This window comes from Oncorhynchus tshawytscha, linkage group LG14 (genome assembly GCF_018296145.1).
Source record: "Oncorhynchus tshawytscha isolate Ot180627B linkage group LG14, Otsh_v2.0, whole genome shotgun sequence".
In the NCBI taxonomy this organism is placed as follows: Eukaryota; Metazoa; Chordata; class Actinopteri; order Salmoniformes; family Salmonidae; genus Oncorhynchus; species Oncorhynchus tshawytscha.
The window spans coordinates 5993757-6012440 of record NC_056442.1 but is presented as its reverse complement, the minus strand read 5'-3'; the positions used below and the strand labels follow the sequence as shown (position 1 = coordinate 6012440).

The following is an 18684-nucleotide window of genomic DNA, read 5'->3' as shown; positions in this document are numbered from 1 at the left end:
CTGAGGGATGGACAATACCAGAGTTAGGACTTTAATGTTATCTTACCATGTTCTCCATCTCTGCACTCTGACGAATGGTCCATTGGAAGTTCCCAAGAAGGGTGACAGCGTAGGACAACACCAAACCCACAGCTCCTGCCTCCAGCCCTGATTTAGGACAGATACGAACATTTACTCAATTAATTGGCTGCATAGCATGTCATCAACCAGAAGCCATCGATTACAGGCAACACCCGCAATGAGTTAAAGGCTAGAGCTGCCGCTTTCAAGGAGACGGACACAAATCCGGACGCTAATAAGAAATCCCACTACGAGCTCAGACGAGCCATAAAACAGGCAAAGCGTCAATACAGCACTAAGATTGAATCCTCTGGCACCCATCAGATGTGACAGGGCTTGCAAACGATCACGGATTACAAAGGGAAACCGAGCTGCCCAGAGACGTAAGCCTACCAGATGAGATAATGCTCGCTTTGAGGCTAGCAACACTGAATCATGCATGAGAGCACTAGCTGTTCCAGACGACTGTATGATCACGTCCTCCGTAGCTGACGTGAGTAAGAACTTTAATCAGGTTAATATTCACAAGGCCGCAGGACCAGATGGATTACCATGTGTACTCGAGCTTATGCTGACCAGCTGGCAAGTGTCTTCAATGATATTTTCAACCTCTCCCTGACCTAGTCTGTTATACCAACATTTCAATCAGACCACCATAGTCCCTGTGCCAAAGAATGCCATGGTAACCTGTCTGAATGACTATTGCTCTGTAGCCTTAACTTCTTGGTGACAGGGCAATATTTTCACGTCCGGATGAAATGCATGCCCAAATTCAACTGCCTGCTACTCATCCCCAGAAGATAATATATGCATATTATTAGTAGATTTGGATAGAAAACACTCTGAAGTTTCTAAAACAGTTTGAATCATGTCTGTGTATAACAGAACTTATTTAGCAGGCGAAACCCCGAGGACAAACCATTCAGATTTTCTTTTTTGAGGTCACTCTCTTTTCAATGTGTTTTCATTGGGAATCCAGATTTCTAAGGGGCCTTCTTGCAGTTCCTATCACTTCCACTGGATGTCAACAGTCTTTAGAAATGGGTTGAGGTTATTCCTTTGTGTAATGAAGAAGTACGGCCATCTTGAATGAGGGTCACTTTAAGTGTACTGTTAGTTAGAGACGCGTGACCAGAAAGCATGCTTCAGCTTTTTTTTCTTCCTGTATTGAACACAGATCATCCCGTCTTAAATTTTATTGATTATTGACATTTAAAAATACCTAAAGTTGTATTACAAAAGTAGTTTGAAATGTTTTGGCAAATGTACAGGCAACTTTTGAGATTTTTTGTGGTGACGTTGCGCAAATTGGAAGCTTTTTTTCTCTCTCGATCAAACGCGCCAAATAAATGGACATTTTGGATATATATGGACGGAATTAATCGAACAATAGGACCAATTTTGATGTTTATGGGACATATTGGATTGCCAACAAAAGAAGCTCGTCAAAGGTAAGGCATGTTTTACATTTTAGTTCTGCGTTTTGTGTAGCGCCTGCAGGGTTGAAATATGCTACTCTGTCTACCGTTGTGCTATCATCAGATAATAGCTTCTTATGCTTTCGCCGAAAAGCCTTTTCAAAATCTGACATGTTGGCTGGATTCACATCGAGTGTAGCTTTAATTTAGTATCTTACATGTATGATTTAATGAAAGTTTGATTTTTATATAATTTTATTTGAATTTGCCGCGCTGCATTTTCCCTGGCTTTTGGCCAAGTGGGATGCAAGCATCCCCTATCCTAGAGAGGTTAAGGCACTGGTCAAAAGTGCACTACATACGGTGTGACATTTAAGCAATAATAATTCAACCTCTTACCATCTCTGAGGAATAGGCAGCCGAAGGCGGTGACAGTGACAAAGGCCGCGCAGATTCCATCCAGTCGGAGAGCGAACCAGCGAGAAGTGACCAGGAACAGGAACCAGGACTCTGTGTGCAGATCCTGATAAGTGTCAAAGGTGTTCTGGAATCTCTCCTCGGCTCTGAAGGCTCGGATCGTCCACAGACCTTGGAGGGACGAGGACAGGTGGGAGAAGACGGGACTCCGAGCTGCAGAACACAGGAAATACATAAACTCACATACGGCTGCAGACACAAAAAGAAATCATACACATTAATAGAGCAAATGTACAATGATCATTTGTCCCTTGCCTCCCCTCACTGTCCCAGTCAGTCCTGTCACTCACTGGTGGACTCCAGGCGTTTGACGTCCCGTGACGTCTGCAGGAAGTAGCGCCTCAGAAACAGGAATATGATAAGTAGAGGAACGACAGGAATGAGGATCCAGGGCATGACTGCCGCTGCCACCGCCACCACGCCAATATTCTGCAGGATCAACTGTGGAAAAATACGCCCCAGGAGATACGCCCCAGGAGACATGAGAAGAAAAGATTTATAGACACTGGATTGGGAAATCTTTCCGCCTGCCAAAATACATAGGTGTTCCCCTCTAGAGCTATACACTCACTTACCTGACTGAAGTCAACAAAGGTAATGGGTAGCATGGAATCCAGCTGGCCAATGTCCTTAGAGAACCTGTTGAGAATTCTTCCTGTGGTAGAACAGGAGGAAAAACTGGTTGAATCAATGCCGTTTCCCATGTCATTTCAACAAAACAAATTCAATGTGGTGATGATTGATCAATGTGGAAAACTGATTGGATTTTAAAAAAGTCACCAACGTGCTAAGAATGCTATATTTGGATGACTATTCCCTATTGAAATTTGGTCTCTAGGTACTCTCTGTAAGGCCAGAGGTCACCATAAATCAGGTCTTAGTTACTGGTATCTGGGCCCCTGAGCCATAAAATCGACCATGGGTGTACTAAGCCATTAAGATGTTTAAATTGTATAGTCTATTCAACCCCAAGGTCTTAGCCTTGATTTAATGCTTTGGCACCAGACACGGAAGGATGAAACAGCGAACAGGTAAGGCAAGAGTATTTAGTTCCTCCCTCTCTTCTGGAGGGGGAGAGCTTTGCTGCAAACTTAAAGGAATGTTTCGGTCTTTCCATGTGCATATGTTTGTCTATTAAACCTTTAAATAAAGAAGTTGTTCGCCTTGTATTTTGCATCAAGCATTTGTCTACAACTTGACCATTTTTCAATTCCTAACAAACGTAAGGGAATTTGGTATTTTTTTCATCCAACTTTTAACCTAAATCCAATGACTGTGAAATATATATTATGTACAGACAATGAGGTTGGAGTCATTAAAACTCGTTTTTCAACCACTCCACATGTTTCTTGTTAACAAACTATAGTTTTGGCAAGTTGGTTAGGACATCTACTTTGTGCATGACACAAGTCATTTTCACAACAATTGTTTACAGACAAATTATTTCACTTATGTATCACAATTCCAGTGGGTCAGAAGTTTACATACACTAAGTTGACTGTGCCTTTAAACAGCTTGGAATATTCCAGAATGATGTCATGGCTTTAGAAGCTTCTGATAGGCTAATTGACTCAATTGGAGGTGTACCTGTGGATGTATTTCAAGGTTTACCTTCAAACTCAGTGCCTCTTTGCTTGCCATTATGGGAAAATTAAAATAAATTAGCAAAGACCTCAGAAAAATAATTGTAGACCTCCAAGTCTGGTTCATCCATGGGAGCAATTTCCAAACGCCTGAAGGTACCATGTTCATCTGTACAAACAATAGTACGCAAGTATAAACACCATGGGACCACGCAGCCGTCATACCACTCAGGAAGGAGATGCCTTCTGTCTCCTAGAGATGAACGTACTGTGGTGCAAAAAGTGCAAATCAATCCCAGAACAACAGCAAGGTAACTTGATAAGATGCTGGAGAAAACCGGTACAAAAGTATCTACATCCACAGTAAAACATGTCCTATATCGACATAACATGAAAGGCCGCTCAGCAATGAAGAAGCCATAAAAAAGGCTATGGTTTGCAACTGCACATGGGGACAAAGATTGTACTTTTTGGAGAAATGTCCTCTGGTCTGATGAAACACAAATAAAACTGTTTGGCCATAATGACCATTGTTCTGTTTGGAGGAAAAAGGGTGAGGCTTGCAAGCCAAAGAACACAATCCCAACCGTGAAGCACGGGGGTGGCAGCATGTTGTGGGGGTGCTTTGCTGCAGGAGGGACTGGTTCACTTCACAAAATAGATGGAATCATGAGGGAGGAAAATTGTGGATCTATTGAAGCAACATCTCAAGACATCAGTCAGGAAGTTGAATCTTGGTCGCAAATGGGTTTTCCAAATGGACAATGACCCCAAGCATTCTTACAAAGTTGTGGCAAAACGGCTTCAGGACAACAAAGTCAAGGTATTGGAGTGGCCATGACAACGCCCTGACCTCAATCCCATAGAAAATGTGTGGGCAGAACTGAAAAAGTGTGTGCGAGCAAGGAGGCCTACAAACCTGACTCAGTTACACCAGCTCAGGAGGAATGGGCCAAAATTCACCCAACTTATTGTGGGAAGCTTGTGGAAGGCTATCCGAAACATTTGACCAAAGTTAAACAATTTAAAGGCAATGCTACCAAATACTAATGGAGTGTATGTCAACTTCTGACCCATTGGGAATGTGATGAAATAAATAAATCATTCTCTCTACTATTATTCTAACATTTCACATTCTTAAAATAAAGTGGTTATCCTAACTGACATTTTTACTTGGATTAAATGTCAGGAATTGTGAAAAAGTGAGTTTAAATGTATTTGGCTAAGGTGTATGTAAACTTCAGACTTCAACTGTATATACACTTTACACCAAATGTAAATCTCAACTAGATGTTAAAATGACATCTGTTCCCAGTGGGAAGAGAACATTTAACCCTTCAACCCATCTCACCCTAACCGGTTTCAAAGCATTTTGAGGTCAGGAATCAATTCTAAGTAATTGTATTGTACTCAACAAGAAAAAGACAACACAAACAGATTCTATTTCACAGGGGGGTTTCTCACCAATTGGGTTGATGTCAAAGAAGCGTACAGGCGTCCGGAGGAGAGAGATGAACATGCGGTTGTGCAGAGACTGAGCAGCTTTCACCAGCACATTGAACATCAACAGACTCCTGACAAAGCCAAAGATGACTGAGGCCAAAGTCAAACCTGAACACAGAGAAGGTGACTTGTCAGTCATTACACGTTTTTCCCAAGCTTCATCCCAGGGAAGGGGACAACCTCATACTTACTTGCAAAATATTCCTTAAAGGGAGAAGTAAATATACAGTATATTTATATACAGTATATTTAGGAATGCTCTTCCTCTGTATACCTGCATAAATACCCATGTAGAAACAGAGGTCCAATTCTTGAGTGATGTTGAGGCCATTTTGGACAATCATAGTGCTGTTAATATTGAGTTTCTCCTGCTCTCCTGCCCTGTCAATCAAACAGCATTGTTATTTGAATGTTCACTATAGTCTAACTGAACTGTGAAACAAATAACTACCGTAACGATAGATGCTTCTTACCAATAAGCCAGCCACCAATCCTGAAGAACATACGCTACCTGTGGGTGACAAATTACATTATAGTTGGTTCGACCATTGCAATGTCATCGGTTCCAATGATGTGTTCAGAGTTAGATTTTGCACACATCTATCAGAAGTCAAAATGCTTGTATTTACTGTAGATGCTATGAGGTAGAATGGTGACATATGGCTATTCACTGCCTGACATTTTGGATGCGTTAATACCTCCGCGATGAGACTGAGGAGGACTGTGCCCAGCATAACCAGGATGCTGGCTCCTGCGTTTAAGTACTTGAAGTATAGGCTGGCGCCGATGTTGCCCTCCGATCGGCTCTCCTCTGCTATTGTCTGGACAAGCTCCTCCTGGGAGGAGACATGGACAGATAATAGATAATACCCTGTTAACTAAGGGACGAACAATCAGGGAGACTTCAGAATTAAAATCCTCATAGTGACTGTATCTAAGGGCTTGAAAGGAAGTGAGTGGGGTTTGGACACACCGGAAGCTGGTCAGCTCCATCTTTAACAGAGTGCATGGAGGAGGTGTGGGAGGATATTGAGTTCTGGGAAAAGGCGTGTTTGACCACTGAGTGATTGTTGTTGGTTTGTGGCTCCTCCTCCTCATCCCTCTTCAGCAGGGAGGTGAAGTCAACCCCAGAGTGCTGCAGCTCGGAGTATGTCCCCCTCGCTACCACGTGACCCTGACACACACACACACATACACACGTCAACGCCCTGCCCGACTTCTGGAGTCTGTATTCATATGTAAATGCATATGCCTTTGGGTGAACAATTCATTTCAGAAAGATTGACAGCAGACATGTTATGTGCTCAACAAAGTTAAAGGTAAGCAGAAATGCACCTGTGGTCATATGTAGGTTACAAAGCATGTGTAGAATGTTAAACCCTGCCAGGAACACACCTCCTTGAGGACGAGGATCTGGTTGGCTGCTTGGAGGTACTGCAACTGGTGGGTGACCAGGATGCGGGGCTTATTCTTCAGAATACCACAGATACACCTGGACACACAGACACATGGAGAGAGACAGACGGACACTTTAAGAGCAGTTTCACCCTGCTGGTGAAGGCCTAAGGCCTGTTCTAACTACAGAGAATCCACATGACCCTGAACATCCTTTTACTTGTAAATACAAAAACCCATTCCTGCCCTAAAGAAGCAGCCAGTAAGTAGACCTAATCTGAGTCTGGGAAGAATGTAGTTCAGTTGTACTAAAGGATAGTGGGGTAAGTTGAGCCACCCGATGTTTCTAGGAAACCATATGCAAAATGAATCATGTGACCAAATAAACTCAGCAAAAAAAGAAACGTCCTCACTGTCAACTGCGTTTATTTTCAGCAAACTTAACATGTGTAAATATTTATATGAACATAACAAGATTCAACAACAGACATAACCTGAACAAATTCCACAGACATGTGACTAACAGAAATGGAGTAATGTGTCCCTGAACAAAGGGAGAATCAAAAGTAAGTCAGTATTTGGTGTGGCCACCAGCTTCATTAAGTACTACAGTGCATCTCCTCCTCATGGACTGCACCAGATATTCCAGTTCTTGTGGTAAGATGTTAACACACTCTTCCACCAAGGCACCTGCAAGTTCCCAGACATTTCTGGGAGGAATGGCCCTAACCCTCACCCTCCGATCCAACAGGTCCCAGATGTGCTCAATGGGATTAAGATCAGGGCTCTTCGCTGGCCATGGCAGAACACTGACATTCCTGTCTTGCAGGAAATCACACACAGAACGAGCAGTATGGCTGGTGGCATTGTCATGCTGGAGGGTCATGTCAGGATAAGCCTGCAGGAAGGGTACCACATGAGGGAGGAGAATGTCTTCCCTGTAGCAAAGCGTTGAGATTGTCTGCAATGACAACAAGCTCAGACCGATGATGCTGTGCCACACCGCCCCAGACAATGACGGACCCTCCACCTCCAAATCGATCCCGCTCCAGAGTACAGGCCTCGGTGTAACGCTCATTCCTTCAACGATAAATGCAAATCCGACCATCACACTTGGTGAGACAAAATTGCGACTTGTCAGTGAAGAGCACTGTTTTCCAGTCCTGTTTGATCCAGCGACGGTGGATTTGTGCCCATAGGCGATGTTGTTGCTGGTGAGGCCCTGCCTTACAACAGGCCTACAAGCCCTCAGTCCAGCGTCTCTCAGCCTATTGCGGACAGTCTGAGCACTGATGGAGGGAATGTGCGTTCCTGGTGTAACTCGGGCAGTTGTTTCCATCCTGTACCTGTCCCGCAGGTGTGATGTTTGAGGTGCAGGTGTTGTTACACGTGGTCTGCCACTGCGAGGACGATCAGCTATCTGTCCTGTCTCCCTGTAGCGCTGTCTTAGGCGTCTCACAGTACGGACATTGCAATTTATTGCTCTGGCCACATCTGCAGTCCTCATGCCTCCTTGCAGCATGCCTAAGGCACGTTCACGCAGATGAGCAGGGACCCTGGGCATCTTTCTTTTGGTGTTTTTCAGAGTCAGTAGAAAGGCCTGTTTAGTGTCCTAACTTGTCATAACTGTGACCTTAATTGCCTACCGTCTGTAAGCTGTTAGTGTCTTAACGACCGTTCCACAGGTGCATGTTCATTAACTGTTTATGGTTCACTGAACAAGCATGGGAAACAGTGTTTAAACCCTTTACAATGAAGATCTGTGAAGTTATTTAGATTTTTAAGAATTCTCTTTTGAAACACAGGGTCCTCAAAGGGACACTTCTTTTTTTGCTGAGTTTTAGGAAGAGGTCATCATTTCATAGTTGCACCATACCTCCCCAAATAATCTTGCTGCTCAATGTGTAAATGTATATTTTTAAACTGTAGTGGGTTGTTTTATGTTGTAAATGGGTCAAACTGTTATTGGGTCAAACTGTCAAAATGAGCTGTTATTTTGTCTCTTGTAAAGTAATTATTTATCTCAATGGGACAAGTCCAGTAAAATAAAGGTTAAATACAACCTGTTCAGCTGAAACTGTGGTTCACTCACTGTTCAAACAGGTGTCTCCCGACCTCAGCATCCACAGCACTTAGAGGGTCGTCCAGCAGGTAGATATCAGCATCCTGGTACACAGCCCTGAGACACAACAAGGCTTTCAGATAGAGACTGGAGGATATTCATCTATAGAATGTACCTCAACTCATTTCTACTCTGGTATGAAGTGGAGCTGTGGTCTTACCGGGCCAGGTTCACTCTAGCTTTCTGTCCCCCACTGAGGGTTGCTCCTCTGTCCCCTATCAATGTCAGGTCCCCGTCTGGCAGCAGCTCCATGTCCTAAACACAGAAGTGATAATAGCAACAACAGGGGTTAACAGTCATTGAACACAAAGCCATTACAACCACTGCAATGCTCCTAGAATAAATACCGTGAGAGCTCCATTCAGTGTGTCTTACCCTCTTGAGGGCGCAGGCTCTCAGGACCTTCTCATACTTCTGAGGATGGAGCTCTTTGCCAAACAAGATGTTGCTGCGGATGGTTCCAGGGAACACCCAGGGCTGCTGGGAGGCGTAGGTCAGCTGACCTTTGACCCTCAACACCCCCTTGTCATGAGGCAGCTCCCCCAGGATAGCGCTGAGCAGGGAGGACTGTGGGAGATGGGAGGGTAAACAAGTGAGCTGGCTGATATGGCTTACTACATATTTTACTATATGTACTGTGCATTAGGGCGTGGCGGTCACAACATTTCATCAGCTGGTGATGGTCAAGCAAATAACTGCCGGTCTCACGGTAATTGACTGTTAATTAGCAAACACATTTAGCATCTCCTGGCTTCAACACATAGCCTACAGTATAAGCCACTGATGCAGACCTTTGGAACATCTACATTTTAAAAAGTCTAATAAATCCATGTAATATAGTCTACACCCTCACAATAGATTCAATATTTATTTTAGACAGGTCTAAACAAACATGATATGAAGAAATGTAGTCTATTTCAGAATGGCATAAGTTATCCTTATGTTATGCCATATGGCTGTGGGCTACACTAGTTAATTTAGCAGACAAGATTTGATTAGAATTCCATGGCATTATTTTATAGTATGAAGAATCCAATTGAACAAAGCTGAATAAAATAGAAAGGATATTTTCTCCAAACGATTTGAAGGAGTGCGCACATGCGGCTATTCCGTGTTGAGTGGTTAACAAAGATAGGTACTCCTATATGCTTAATATAGAATTATTAATGTCACTTTAGTTGTTCTACAAATGTTGGACTATATGTTTTGATTTTGAATACATTGTAAGGCTGCATAATGTGACTCTGATGATTTGAAAAACATTGCATGAAAGGCATGAGCCCTGCTTTGTTTTTTTTACACAGGCCGTACACACTTCATCACTCTCATTCACAACTTGACAAGCACTTGATAATGCCTCGAATGTCCCGGCGGCATTCCCTTACATCTCGTGTGGCCGTAATGTCCCCTAAAAAAATCCATGTCTTTTGCAGCCAGTGGACACAGTGCCATTGGGCTGAATATAATAATTATAATTCCCTTCTTCCTGAGTACTGTATTCTCAGAAGCACCTCTCACTCACATGGCTCTCCATCACCTGATCGGGTCTTTCTCACAGGCTACAAGTGAAGACAGACACGTCGGTGACGCAACTGCGGGCGTACTTATCCAATTCCGAGGTGCATATTAAAGGTATTGGAAGAACTGTCCACATGTACTTTTCATCAGCCAACAAGATGAGTGGGCCTAACGAACAGTAAAAACATTAGCCTATGTCAGTCTACAATCCCCCATAGTACAAAAGGTGACCTATTCTGTGCGAGAGAGATATATATAGTCTGGGACAGTTGTGGGAAGCGATAGATCCCAAATTAATACAACCACCAGCATCAATAAACCTGTTTTACGCAATGAGGCTGAAGCAACAGATCAGAACGTTTAGCTTAAAATGTTGATTAACTATTTGGCTATTTCTTCACATTATGTGCGCAGCAATGCGCACACGGCAGTAGGCTATAAGGGCAGCAATGCGCACATGGCAGTAGGCTATAAGGGCAGCAATGCGCACACGGCAGTAGGCTATAAGGGCAGCAATGCGCACACGGCAGTAGGCTATAAGGGCAGCAATGCGCACACGGCATTAGGCTATAAGCGTGAATGTTCCATTAGCGGGAAAACACCATTATCAAAAGTAATGCTTTTATTATTAAGGTGCATTTTTATGGTGAAAATTCTTACCCAAACTTGAAACTCACGCGATGCTTATGTATACCAGTTAGGCTCTACAGCCCTTATAAAGCAAATTAATGTGTTTAATTTTAATTTTATTTGTCCACTTTAGTTGTGATACAAACCTTATCAAAACATATAGGCCTATGGGCAAGGCCAAGTAGGCTATACACATGTTGTAAAGAGAAGCAATGTGCTTAATATTAGGAAAGTTGAGAAATAAATATAGCCTACCTATAGAAAGCTGATGGGGTCCTCCTCTTTTTAATAGAGGCCACCACTCTGTTTTCATGTGCAATTGCATAGCCTATACAAATGTTGAGCTCATGGGCTCTCATGAAGTGTTTGATTACATTTTCGAAACATTTGCAATGATGTCAGAGTGATTAGAGGGACAATAGAGTGCTGAGTACCAGTCAGTTAGTACGTTTGGTAGGCTACTAATGACCATCAGAGCTTGGAGAAGCCTAATTCCTGTGACTAAATGGTAACGTGGATATTGACTGCCTTCATGACTCGTGACCGCCGGAGTGGCGGTAATATGGTCACAGTAACAGTCCTAACTATGCATGACCTCTGACCTTTCCAGCTCCCACAGGTCCAATGACAACAACGAGTTGCTCCGATTTCACTGTGAGTGACAGGTTCTGGAGAGACGGGGCATCCAGACACTGTGGTGATAGAAGGGAGGGACATTTCATAGCAACACATGAAGTTACCACACAGGACAGGCGTGTTCTTGTTTTGTACAGTGCCTTCGGAAAGTAATCAGAACCCTTGACTTTTCCCCACATTTTGTTAGTTTTGATAGGATTGGAATTCTGAACTTTAAATGTTATTAGTCATTAGTTGTAATAGAGACCTGAGGGGTGCCAGTTTATGGCCTGTATCACTTAGTTTCCTGCCTAGCAATAAAGATGCAATGTTTGTTCAGATGTGTAAGAGGAGATTCAGCATAGGAGAACAGGTTAAATATCAGTGCTTGTGTGAATGTCTTTGTCTAATGCAGCTGTATTGACACTCGAAAGAATAAACTTGGTTTGAGCTTTAATAGTGTCCATAGAGTTTTTACTCTGAGAATTAAAACATAACAGTTTTCTGCCTTATTCTAACATTGTTTAAATCGTTTTTTCCCCCTCATCAATCTACACACAATACCCTTTAATGACAAAGCAAAAACAGTTTTTTGGAAATGTTTGCTAGTTCATTAAAAATGTAAAAAACTGATATTACAAATTATTATTTACAATGACGGCCTACCCCAGCCAAACCCGGACGACGCTGGGCCAATTATGCGCCGCACTATGGGACTCCCAATCACGGCCGGAAGTGATACAGCCTGGATTCGAACCAGGGACAGTAGTGACAACTCTTGCACTGAGATGCAGTGCCTTAGACCGCTGCACCCCTGGGCTACAAGCTTGGCACACCTGTATTTAGGGAGTTTCTCACATTCTTCTCTACAGATCCTCACTAACTTTGTCAGGTTGGATGGGGAGTGTTGCTGTTGGAGTGTTGGGAGCTATTTTCAGGTCTCTCCAGAGGTGTTCAAATCAGGTTGAAGAATGGGCTCTGGCTGGGCCACTCAAAGACATTCAAAGACTTGTCCCGAAGCCATTCCTGCATTGTCTTGGCTAAGTGCTTAGGGTCATTGTCCTGTTGGAAGGTGAACCTTCACCCCAGTCTGAGGTCCTGAGAGCTCTGGAGCAGGTTTTCATCAAGGATCTCTCTGTACTTTGCTCTATTCACATTTGCCTCGATCCTGATCTGTCTCCCAGTCCATGTCGCTGAAAAACATCCCCACTTCATGATGCTGCCACCACCATGCTTCACCGTAAGGATGGTGCCAGGTTTCCTCCAGATGTGATGCTAGAGCTCTATGCTCTAGAGCTCTGTCAGAGTGACCATAGGGTTCTTGATCAGCTCCCTGACCAAGGCCCTTCTCCCCCGATTGCTCAGTTTGGCCGGGTGGCCAGCTCTACGAAGAGTCTTGGTTGTTCCAAACTTCTTCCATTTAAGAATGATGGAGGCCACTGTATTCTTGGGGACCTTCAATGCTGCAGACATTTTTTGGTACCCTTCCCCAGATCTGTGCCTCGACACAATCTTGTCTTGGCACTAAACGCACAATTCCTTCAACCTCATGGCTTGGTTTTTGCACTGTCAACTGTGGGACCTTACATAGACAGGTGTGTGCCTTTCCAAATCATGTCCAATCAATTGAACCAATCAAGTTGTAAAAACATCTCAAGGATGATCAATGGAAACAGGATGGACCTGAGCTCAATTTCGAGTCTCATAGCAAAGGGTCTGAATACTTATGTAAATAAGGTTTTTCTGTTTTCATTTTTTTATACATTTGCAAACATTTCTAAAAACCTGTTTTCACTTTGTCATTATGGGGTATTGTGGGTAGATTGCTGAGGATAAAAAAATAAGAAGAATAAGGCTGTAACGTAAAAAATGTGAAAAAAAAAGTCAAGGGGTCTGAATACTTTCTGAAAGCACTGTATATCAAAATGTGGACATTTGGGCCTCCCGAGTGGCGCAGTGGTCTAAGGCCCGGGCTGTATCACAATCAGCCGTGATCGGTAGTCCCATAGGGCGGCGCACAATTAGCCCAGCGTGGTCCGGGTTAGGGGAGGATTGGGGGGGGGGGCTTTACTTGGCTCATCTCACTCTAGCAACTCTTGTGGTGGGCCCGGGTGCCTGCAGGCTGACTCTGGTCGTCAGTTAAATGGTGTTTCCTCCGACACATTGGTCTGGCTGGCTTCCTGGTTAAGTGGGCGGGTGTTAAGAAGTACGGTTAGGCGGGTCGTGTTTCGGAGGACGCACGACTCAAACTTCACCTCCCGAGCCCGTTGGGGGGTTGCAGCGATGAAAAGAAAAAGTAATAATAAACATTTTATAAAACATGTGGACATTAAACATTTGACCCTGCCAGAATATTCACCTTGTCCCAGTAGCAAATTAAGTCCTTGATCTCAACAGAGGCGTCTTTCTTTTCCTCCAGGGTGAATCTCATGTTGGGTCTCTCAATCTCATCCAACAGAAGGAAATTCTGTGGGACAACAGAGAGATGATTCAGCCTAACAAACCTTACTAAACTACAATAACTCATTGCACCTCGGTGAGGCACAGCAGCCATTTTGTGCCAGATGATCTATAGAGTACCTTGATCCTGCGGATACTGATGATGGTCTCGAACACCTTCTCGATGGCCAGTGGGAAGAAGAGGGTCACCGTGAGCTTGATGGCACCATATAGAGACACTGCCACAAACACCCGGCTGGCTGAGATGGTGTTCCCCAGGAGGACGTAGACGGCGAAGGTGATGAAAACAATGATCTTACTGGCCGCAAAGAAGGAGGCCATGTTTAGGCCTCGCAGGACGGAGCTAGACATGATCTTGGAGATCTCTTTCCTGAGGGAAGAATGAAAGTGAAGTCTTTCAATAATAACGCAATAAAACAAAACATTCTGTTACACATCTGTTAAATTCAATGGAGTCTTTATAAATCTTTCCTTTAACCTATAAAAGTCTAAGTCGTTGGGGGAGGTTCTACAAGTTAACATATGGAATTGTTTTAAGATGGTCATACCATAAGGATCATTTAGCTATTTGATTTTGAATTTTAGGACCCCTTTAGGTATATACAGTACCGGTCAAAAGTTTAAGAACACCTACTCATTGAAGGGTTTTTCTTTATTTTTACTATTTTCTACATTGTAGAATAATAGTGAAGACATCAAAACGATGAAATAACACATATGGAATCATATGGTAACCAAAAAAGTGTTAAACAAATCAAAATATATTTGAGATTTGTGACTCAACACTTGGATTCGGTCTTATGTAGCAACATTTAATTTGTATTTTATTTTTTACATTAGATAAAAGTAGACTCAGAGCTACAAAATGGTATATGATACACTGCATTTGAGGAAACAATGGGAAAATAATTCTGCTTTGAAAGTTGATCAACTTGTAAACTCACTTGAGAAAACCGTCTTTCAATGTTTTGGTACTACTATTGGAGAGCCCTTCTTTGTCTACACCCATTCAGCATTGTTCACACCCTCTTAAGCCTTAGTGCCACCCATCCCTTTAAAGGTTGATCTAACCATTCTGTACTAAATTGCCAGCTACTTCCAGACATCTAAGAGAGAGAGAACAGCTCACTGAATATTGCTCGCCTTATCGCACACTGGACGCTCTGGCCAATAAGTAGGATTGTTCCGAAAGCTCTGACCTCACAACTACAGTCGCAAGCTAACTGGCTAACATTTTCTAGCTACTTCCTGACACATAATGAAAGAACACCCCACACTGATCATTTTACTCGACCTAGCAGCCAAAAAGATATCCGCCATGTTGTGCAGTCAACAGAAGTCAGAAATAACATTATAAATATTCACTTACCGTTGATGATCTTCATCAGCATGCACTCCCAGGAATCCCAGTTCCACAATACATTTTTGTTTTGTTCGATAATGTCCATAATTTATGTCCATAATTTATGTCCAAATAGCTACCTTTATTAGTGCATTTTGTAAACAAATCCAAACTCACGAAGCGCGTTCATTAGGAGCAGACGAAATGTCAAAAAGTTCCGTTACAGTCCGTAGAAACATGTCAAACAATGTATAGAATCAATCTTTAGGATGTTTTTAACATAAATCTTCAATAATGTTCCAACCGGAGAATTCCTTTGTCTGTAGAATTGCGATGGAACAGAGCTCGCTCTCACGTGAACGAGCATCACAAGCTCAAGGCATTCTGGCAGACCTCTGACTCAATCCCCTCTCATTCAGCCCCACTTCACAGTAGACGCATCAAACAAGGTTCTAAAGACTGTTGACATCTAGTGGAAGCCTTAGGAGGTGCAACATGACCAATATCCCACTATCTTCAATAGGGAATGAGTTGAAAAACGACCAACCTCAGATTTCCCACTTCCTGGCTGGATTTTTTCTCAGGGTTTTGCCTGCCATATGAGTTCTGTTATACTCACAGACATCATTCAAACAGTTTTAGAAGCTTCAGAGTGTTTTCTATCCAAATATGACTGAGTGGCAGGCAGTTTATCTGGGCACCTTATTCAGCCAAGCTACTCAATACTGCCCCCAGCCATAAGAAGTTAAGACAGTTGGAACGGTTGGAACCAAAAATCTCCAATTTGGACTCCAGACCAAAGGACAAATTTCCACCGGTCTAAATGTCCATTGATCGTGTTTCTTGGCACAAGCATGTCTCTTCTTTTTATTGGTGTCCTTTAGTAGTGGTTTCAAATCAAAGTTTATTTGTCACGTGCGCCAAATACAACCGGTGTAGACCTTACAGTCAAATGCTTACTTACAGGCTCTAACCAGATAGTGCAAAAAAGGTATTAGGTGAACGGTAAGTAAAGAAATAAAAACAACAGTAAAAAGACAGTGAAAACAGTAGTGAGGCTATATACAGTAGCGAGGCTACATACAGGCAGCGGTTAGTCAGGCTGATTGAGGTAGTATGTAATGTAGATATGGTTAAAGTGACTATGCATATATGATGAACAGAAAGTAGCAGTAGTGTAAAGAGGGGTTGGCGGGTGGTGGGACACAATGCAGATAGCCCAGTGTGTGGGACATCAGGTTGGTCGGGCCAATTGAGGTAGTATGTACATATGTACATATGTACATGAATGTATAGTTAAAATGACTGTGCATATATGATAAACAGAGAGTAGCAGCAGGGTAAAAGAGGGGTTGGGGGGAACACAATGCAAAAATTCTGGGCAGCCATTTGATTACCTGTTCAGGAGTCTTATGGCTTGGGGGTAAAAACTGTTGAGAAATCTTTTTGTCCTAGACTTAGCACTCCGATACCACTTGCCATGTGGTAGTAGAGAGAACAGTCTATGACTGGGGTGGCTGGGGTCTTTGACAATTTTTAGGGCCTTCCTCTGACACCGCCTGGTGTAGAGGTCCTGGATGGCAAGCAGCTTAGCCGCAGTGATGTACTGAACCGTACGCACTACCCTCTGTAGTGCCTTGCGGTCGGAAGCCGAGCAATTGCCGTACCAGGCAGTAATGCAACCAGGATGCTCTCGATGTTGCAGCTGCTGTAGAACCTTTTGAGGATCTCAGGACCCATGCCAAATCTTTTTAGTTTCCTGAGGGGGAATAGGCTTTGTTGTGCCCTCTTCACGACTGTCTTGGTGTGTTTGGACCATTTTAGTTTGTTGGTGATGTGGACACCAAGGAACTTGAAGCTCTCAACCTGCTCCACTACAGCCCGGTCGAGGAGAATGGGGGCGAACTGGGTCCATCTTTTCCTGTAGTCCACATTCATCTCCTTAGGTCTTGGTTACGTTGAGGGATAGGTTGTTATTCTGGCACCACCCGGCCAGGTCTTTGACCTCCTCCCTATAGGCTGTCTCGTTGTTGTCAGTGATCAGGCCTACCACTGTTGTGTCATCTGCAAACTTAATGATGGTGTTGGAGTCATCATGCAGTTGTGGGTGAACAGGGAGTACAGGAGGGGACTGAGCACGCACCCCTGAGGATGTTGAGGATCATCGTCATGTGTTGTTACCTACCCTTGCCACCTGGAGGCGGCCGCCAGGAAGTCCAGGATCCAGTTGCAGAGGGAGGTATTTAGTCCCAGGGTCCTTAGCTTAGTGATGAGCTTTGAGGCCATTATGGTGTTGAACACGGAGCTGTAGTCAATGAATATCTTTCTCACGTAGGTGTTCCTTTTGTCCAGGTGGGAAAGGGCAGTGTGGAGTGCAATAGAGATTGCATCCTCTGTAGATATGTTGGGGAGGTATGCAAATTGGAGTGGGTCTAGGGTTTCTGGGATAATAGTGTTGATGTGAGCCATGACCAGCCTTTCAAAGCACTTCATGGCTACAGATATGAGTGCTACGGGGCAATAGTCATTTAGGCAGGTAGCCTTAGTGTTCTTGGGCACAGGGACTATGGTTGTCTGCTTGAAACATGGAGGTATTACAGACTCTGTCAGGGACAGGTTGAAAATGTCAGTGAAGACACCTGCCAGTTGTTCAGTGCATGCTCGGAGTACACGTCCTGGTAATCCGTCTGGCCCTGCGGCCTTGTGAATGTTGACCTTTTAAAAGGTCTTACTCACATCGGCTACGGAGAGCGTGATCACACAGTTGTCCGGAACAGCTGATGCTCTCATGCATGCTTCAGTGTTGTGTGCTTCGAAGCGAGCATAGAAGTTATTTAGCTCATCTGGTAGGCTGGTGTCACTGGGCAGCTCGCAGCTGTGCTTCCCTTTGTTGTCCGTAATAGTCTGTAAGCCCTGCCACATCCGACGAGCATCGGAGCCAGTCTAGTACGATTCAATCTTAGTCCTGTATTGACGCTTTGCCTGTTTGATGGTTTGTCTGAGGGCATAGCGGGATTTCTTAGTCCTGCTCCTTGAAAGCGGCAGCTCTAGCCTTTAGCTCAGTACGGATGTTGCCTGTAATCCATGGCTTCTGGTTGGGGTATGTACGTATGGTCACTGTGGGACAACGTCATCTATGCACTTATTGATGAAACAAGTCACTGATGTGGTGTACTCCTCAATGCCATCGGAAGAATCCAGCAACATATTACAGTCTGTGCTATCAAAACAATCCTGCAGCTTAGCATCTGCATCCTCTGACCACTTCCTTATTGAGCGAGTCACTGGTACTTCCTGCTTTAGTTTTTGCTTGTAAGCAGGAATTCCAGGAGGATAGAGTTATGGTCAGATTTGCCAAATGGAGGGCGAGGGAGAGCTTTGTACTGGTCTCTGTGTGTGGAGTAAAGGTGGTCTAGAGTTTCTTTTCCTCTGGTTACACATTTAACATTCTGGTAGAAATTAGGTAAAACGGATTTAAGTTTCCCTGCATTAAAGTCCCCGGACACTAGGAGTGCCACCTCTGGATGAGCATTTTCCTGTTTGCTTATGGCCTTATACATC

At 43.7% G+C, this 18684-nt stretch overlaps 1 protein-coding gene across 2 annotated transcripts in view; it reads right to left on the bottom strand.

The window, feature by feature from the left end:
• The window catches only part of LOC112266432 (ATP-binding cassette sub-family C member 4), a 42740-nt gene that overhangs the window by 5065 nt on the left and 18991 nt on the right, over positions 1 to 18684 (bottom strand). Inside the window, exons 8-23 of one of the 2 annotated variants that reach the window (XM_024443893.2) lie at positions 13902 to 14151; positions 13681 to 13788; positions 11309 to 11398; positions 8934 to 9125; positions 8719 to 8813; positions 8529 to 8615; positions 6437 to 6533; positions 6015 to 6215; positions 5740 to 5877; positions 5515 to 5552; positions 5316 to 5422; positions 5003 to 5149; positions 2531 to 2610; positions 2246 to 2396; positions 1878 to 2108; positions 47 to 147 (exon numbers count right to left, since the gene is read on the bottom strand). In XM_024443893.2, coding sequence (XP_024299661.1) covers positions 47 to 147; positions 1878 to 2108; positions 2246 to 2396; positions 2531 to 2610; positions 5003 to 5149; positions 5316 to 5422; positions 5515 to 5552; positions 5740 to 5877; positions 6015 to 6215; positions 6437 to 6533; positions 8529 to 8615; positions 8719 to 8813; positions 8934 to 9125; positions 11309 to 11398; positions 13681 to 13788; positions 13902 to 14151 — 2113 coding nt within the window. The remainder of the gene's footprint in view (positions 1 to 46; positions 148 to 1877; positions 2109 to 2245; positions 2397 to 2530; positions 2611 to 5002; positions 5150 to 5315; positions 5423 to 5514; positions 5553 to 5739; positions 5878 to 6014; positions 6216 to 6436; positions 6534 to 8528; positions 8616 to 8718; positions 8814 to 8933; positions 9126 to 11308; positions 11399 to 13680; positions 13789 to 13901; positions 14152 to 18684) is intronic. The other variant, XM_024443895.2, reaches the window with a different exon arrangement.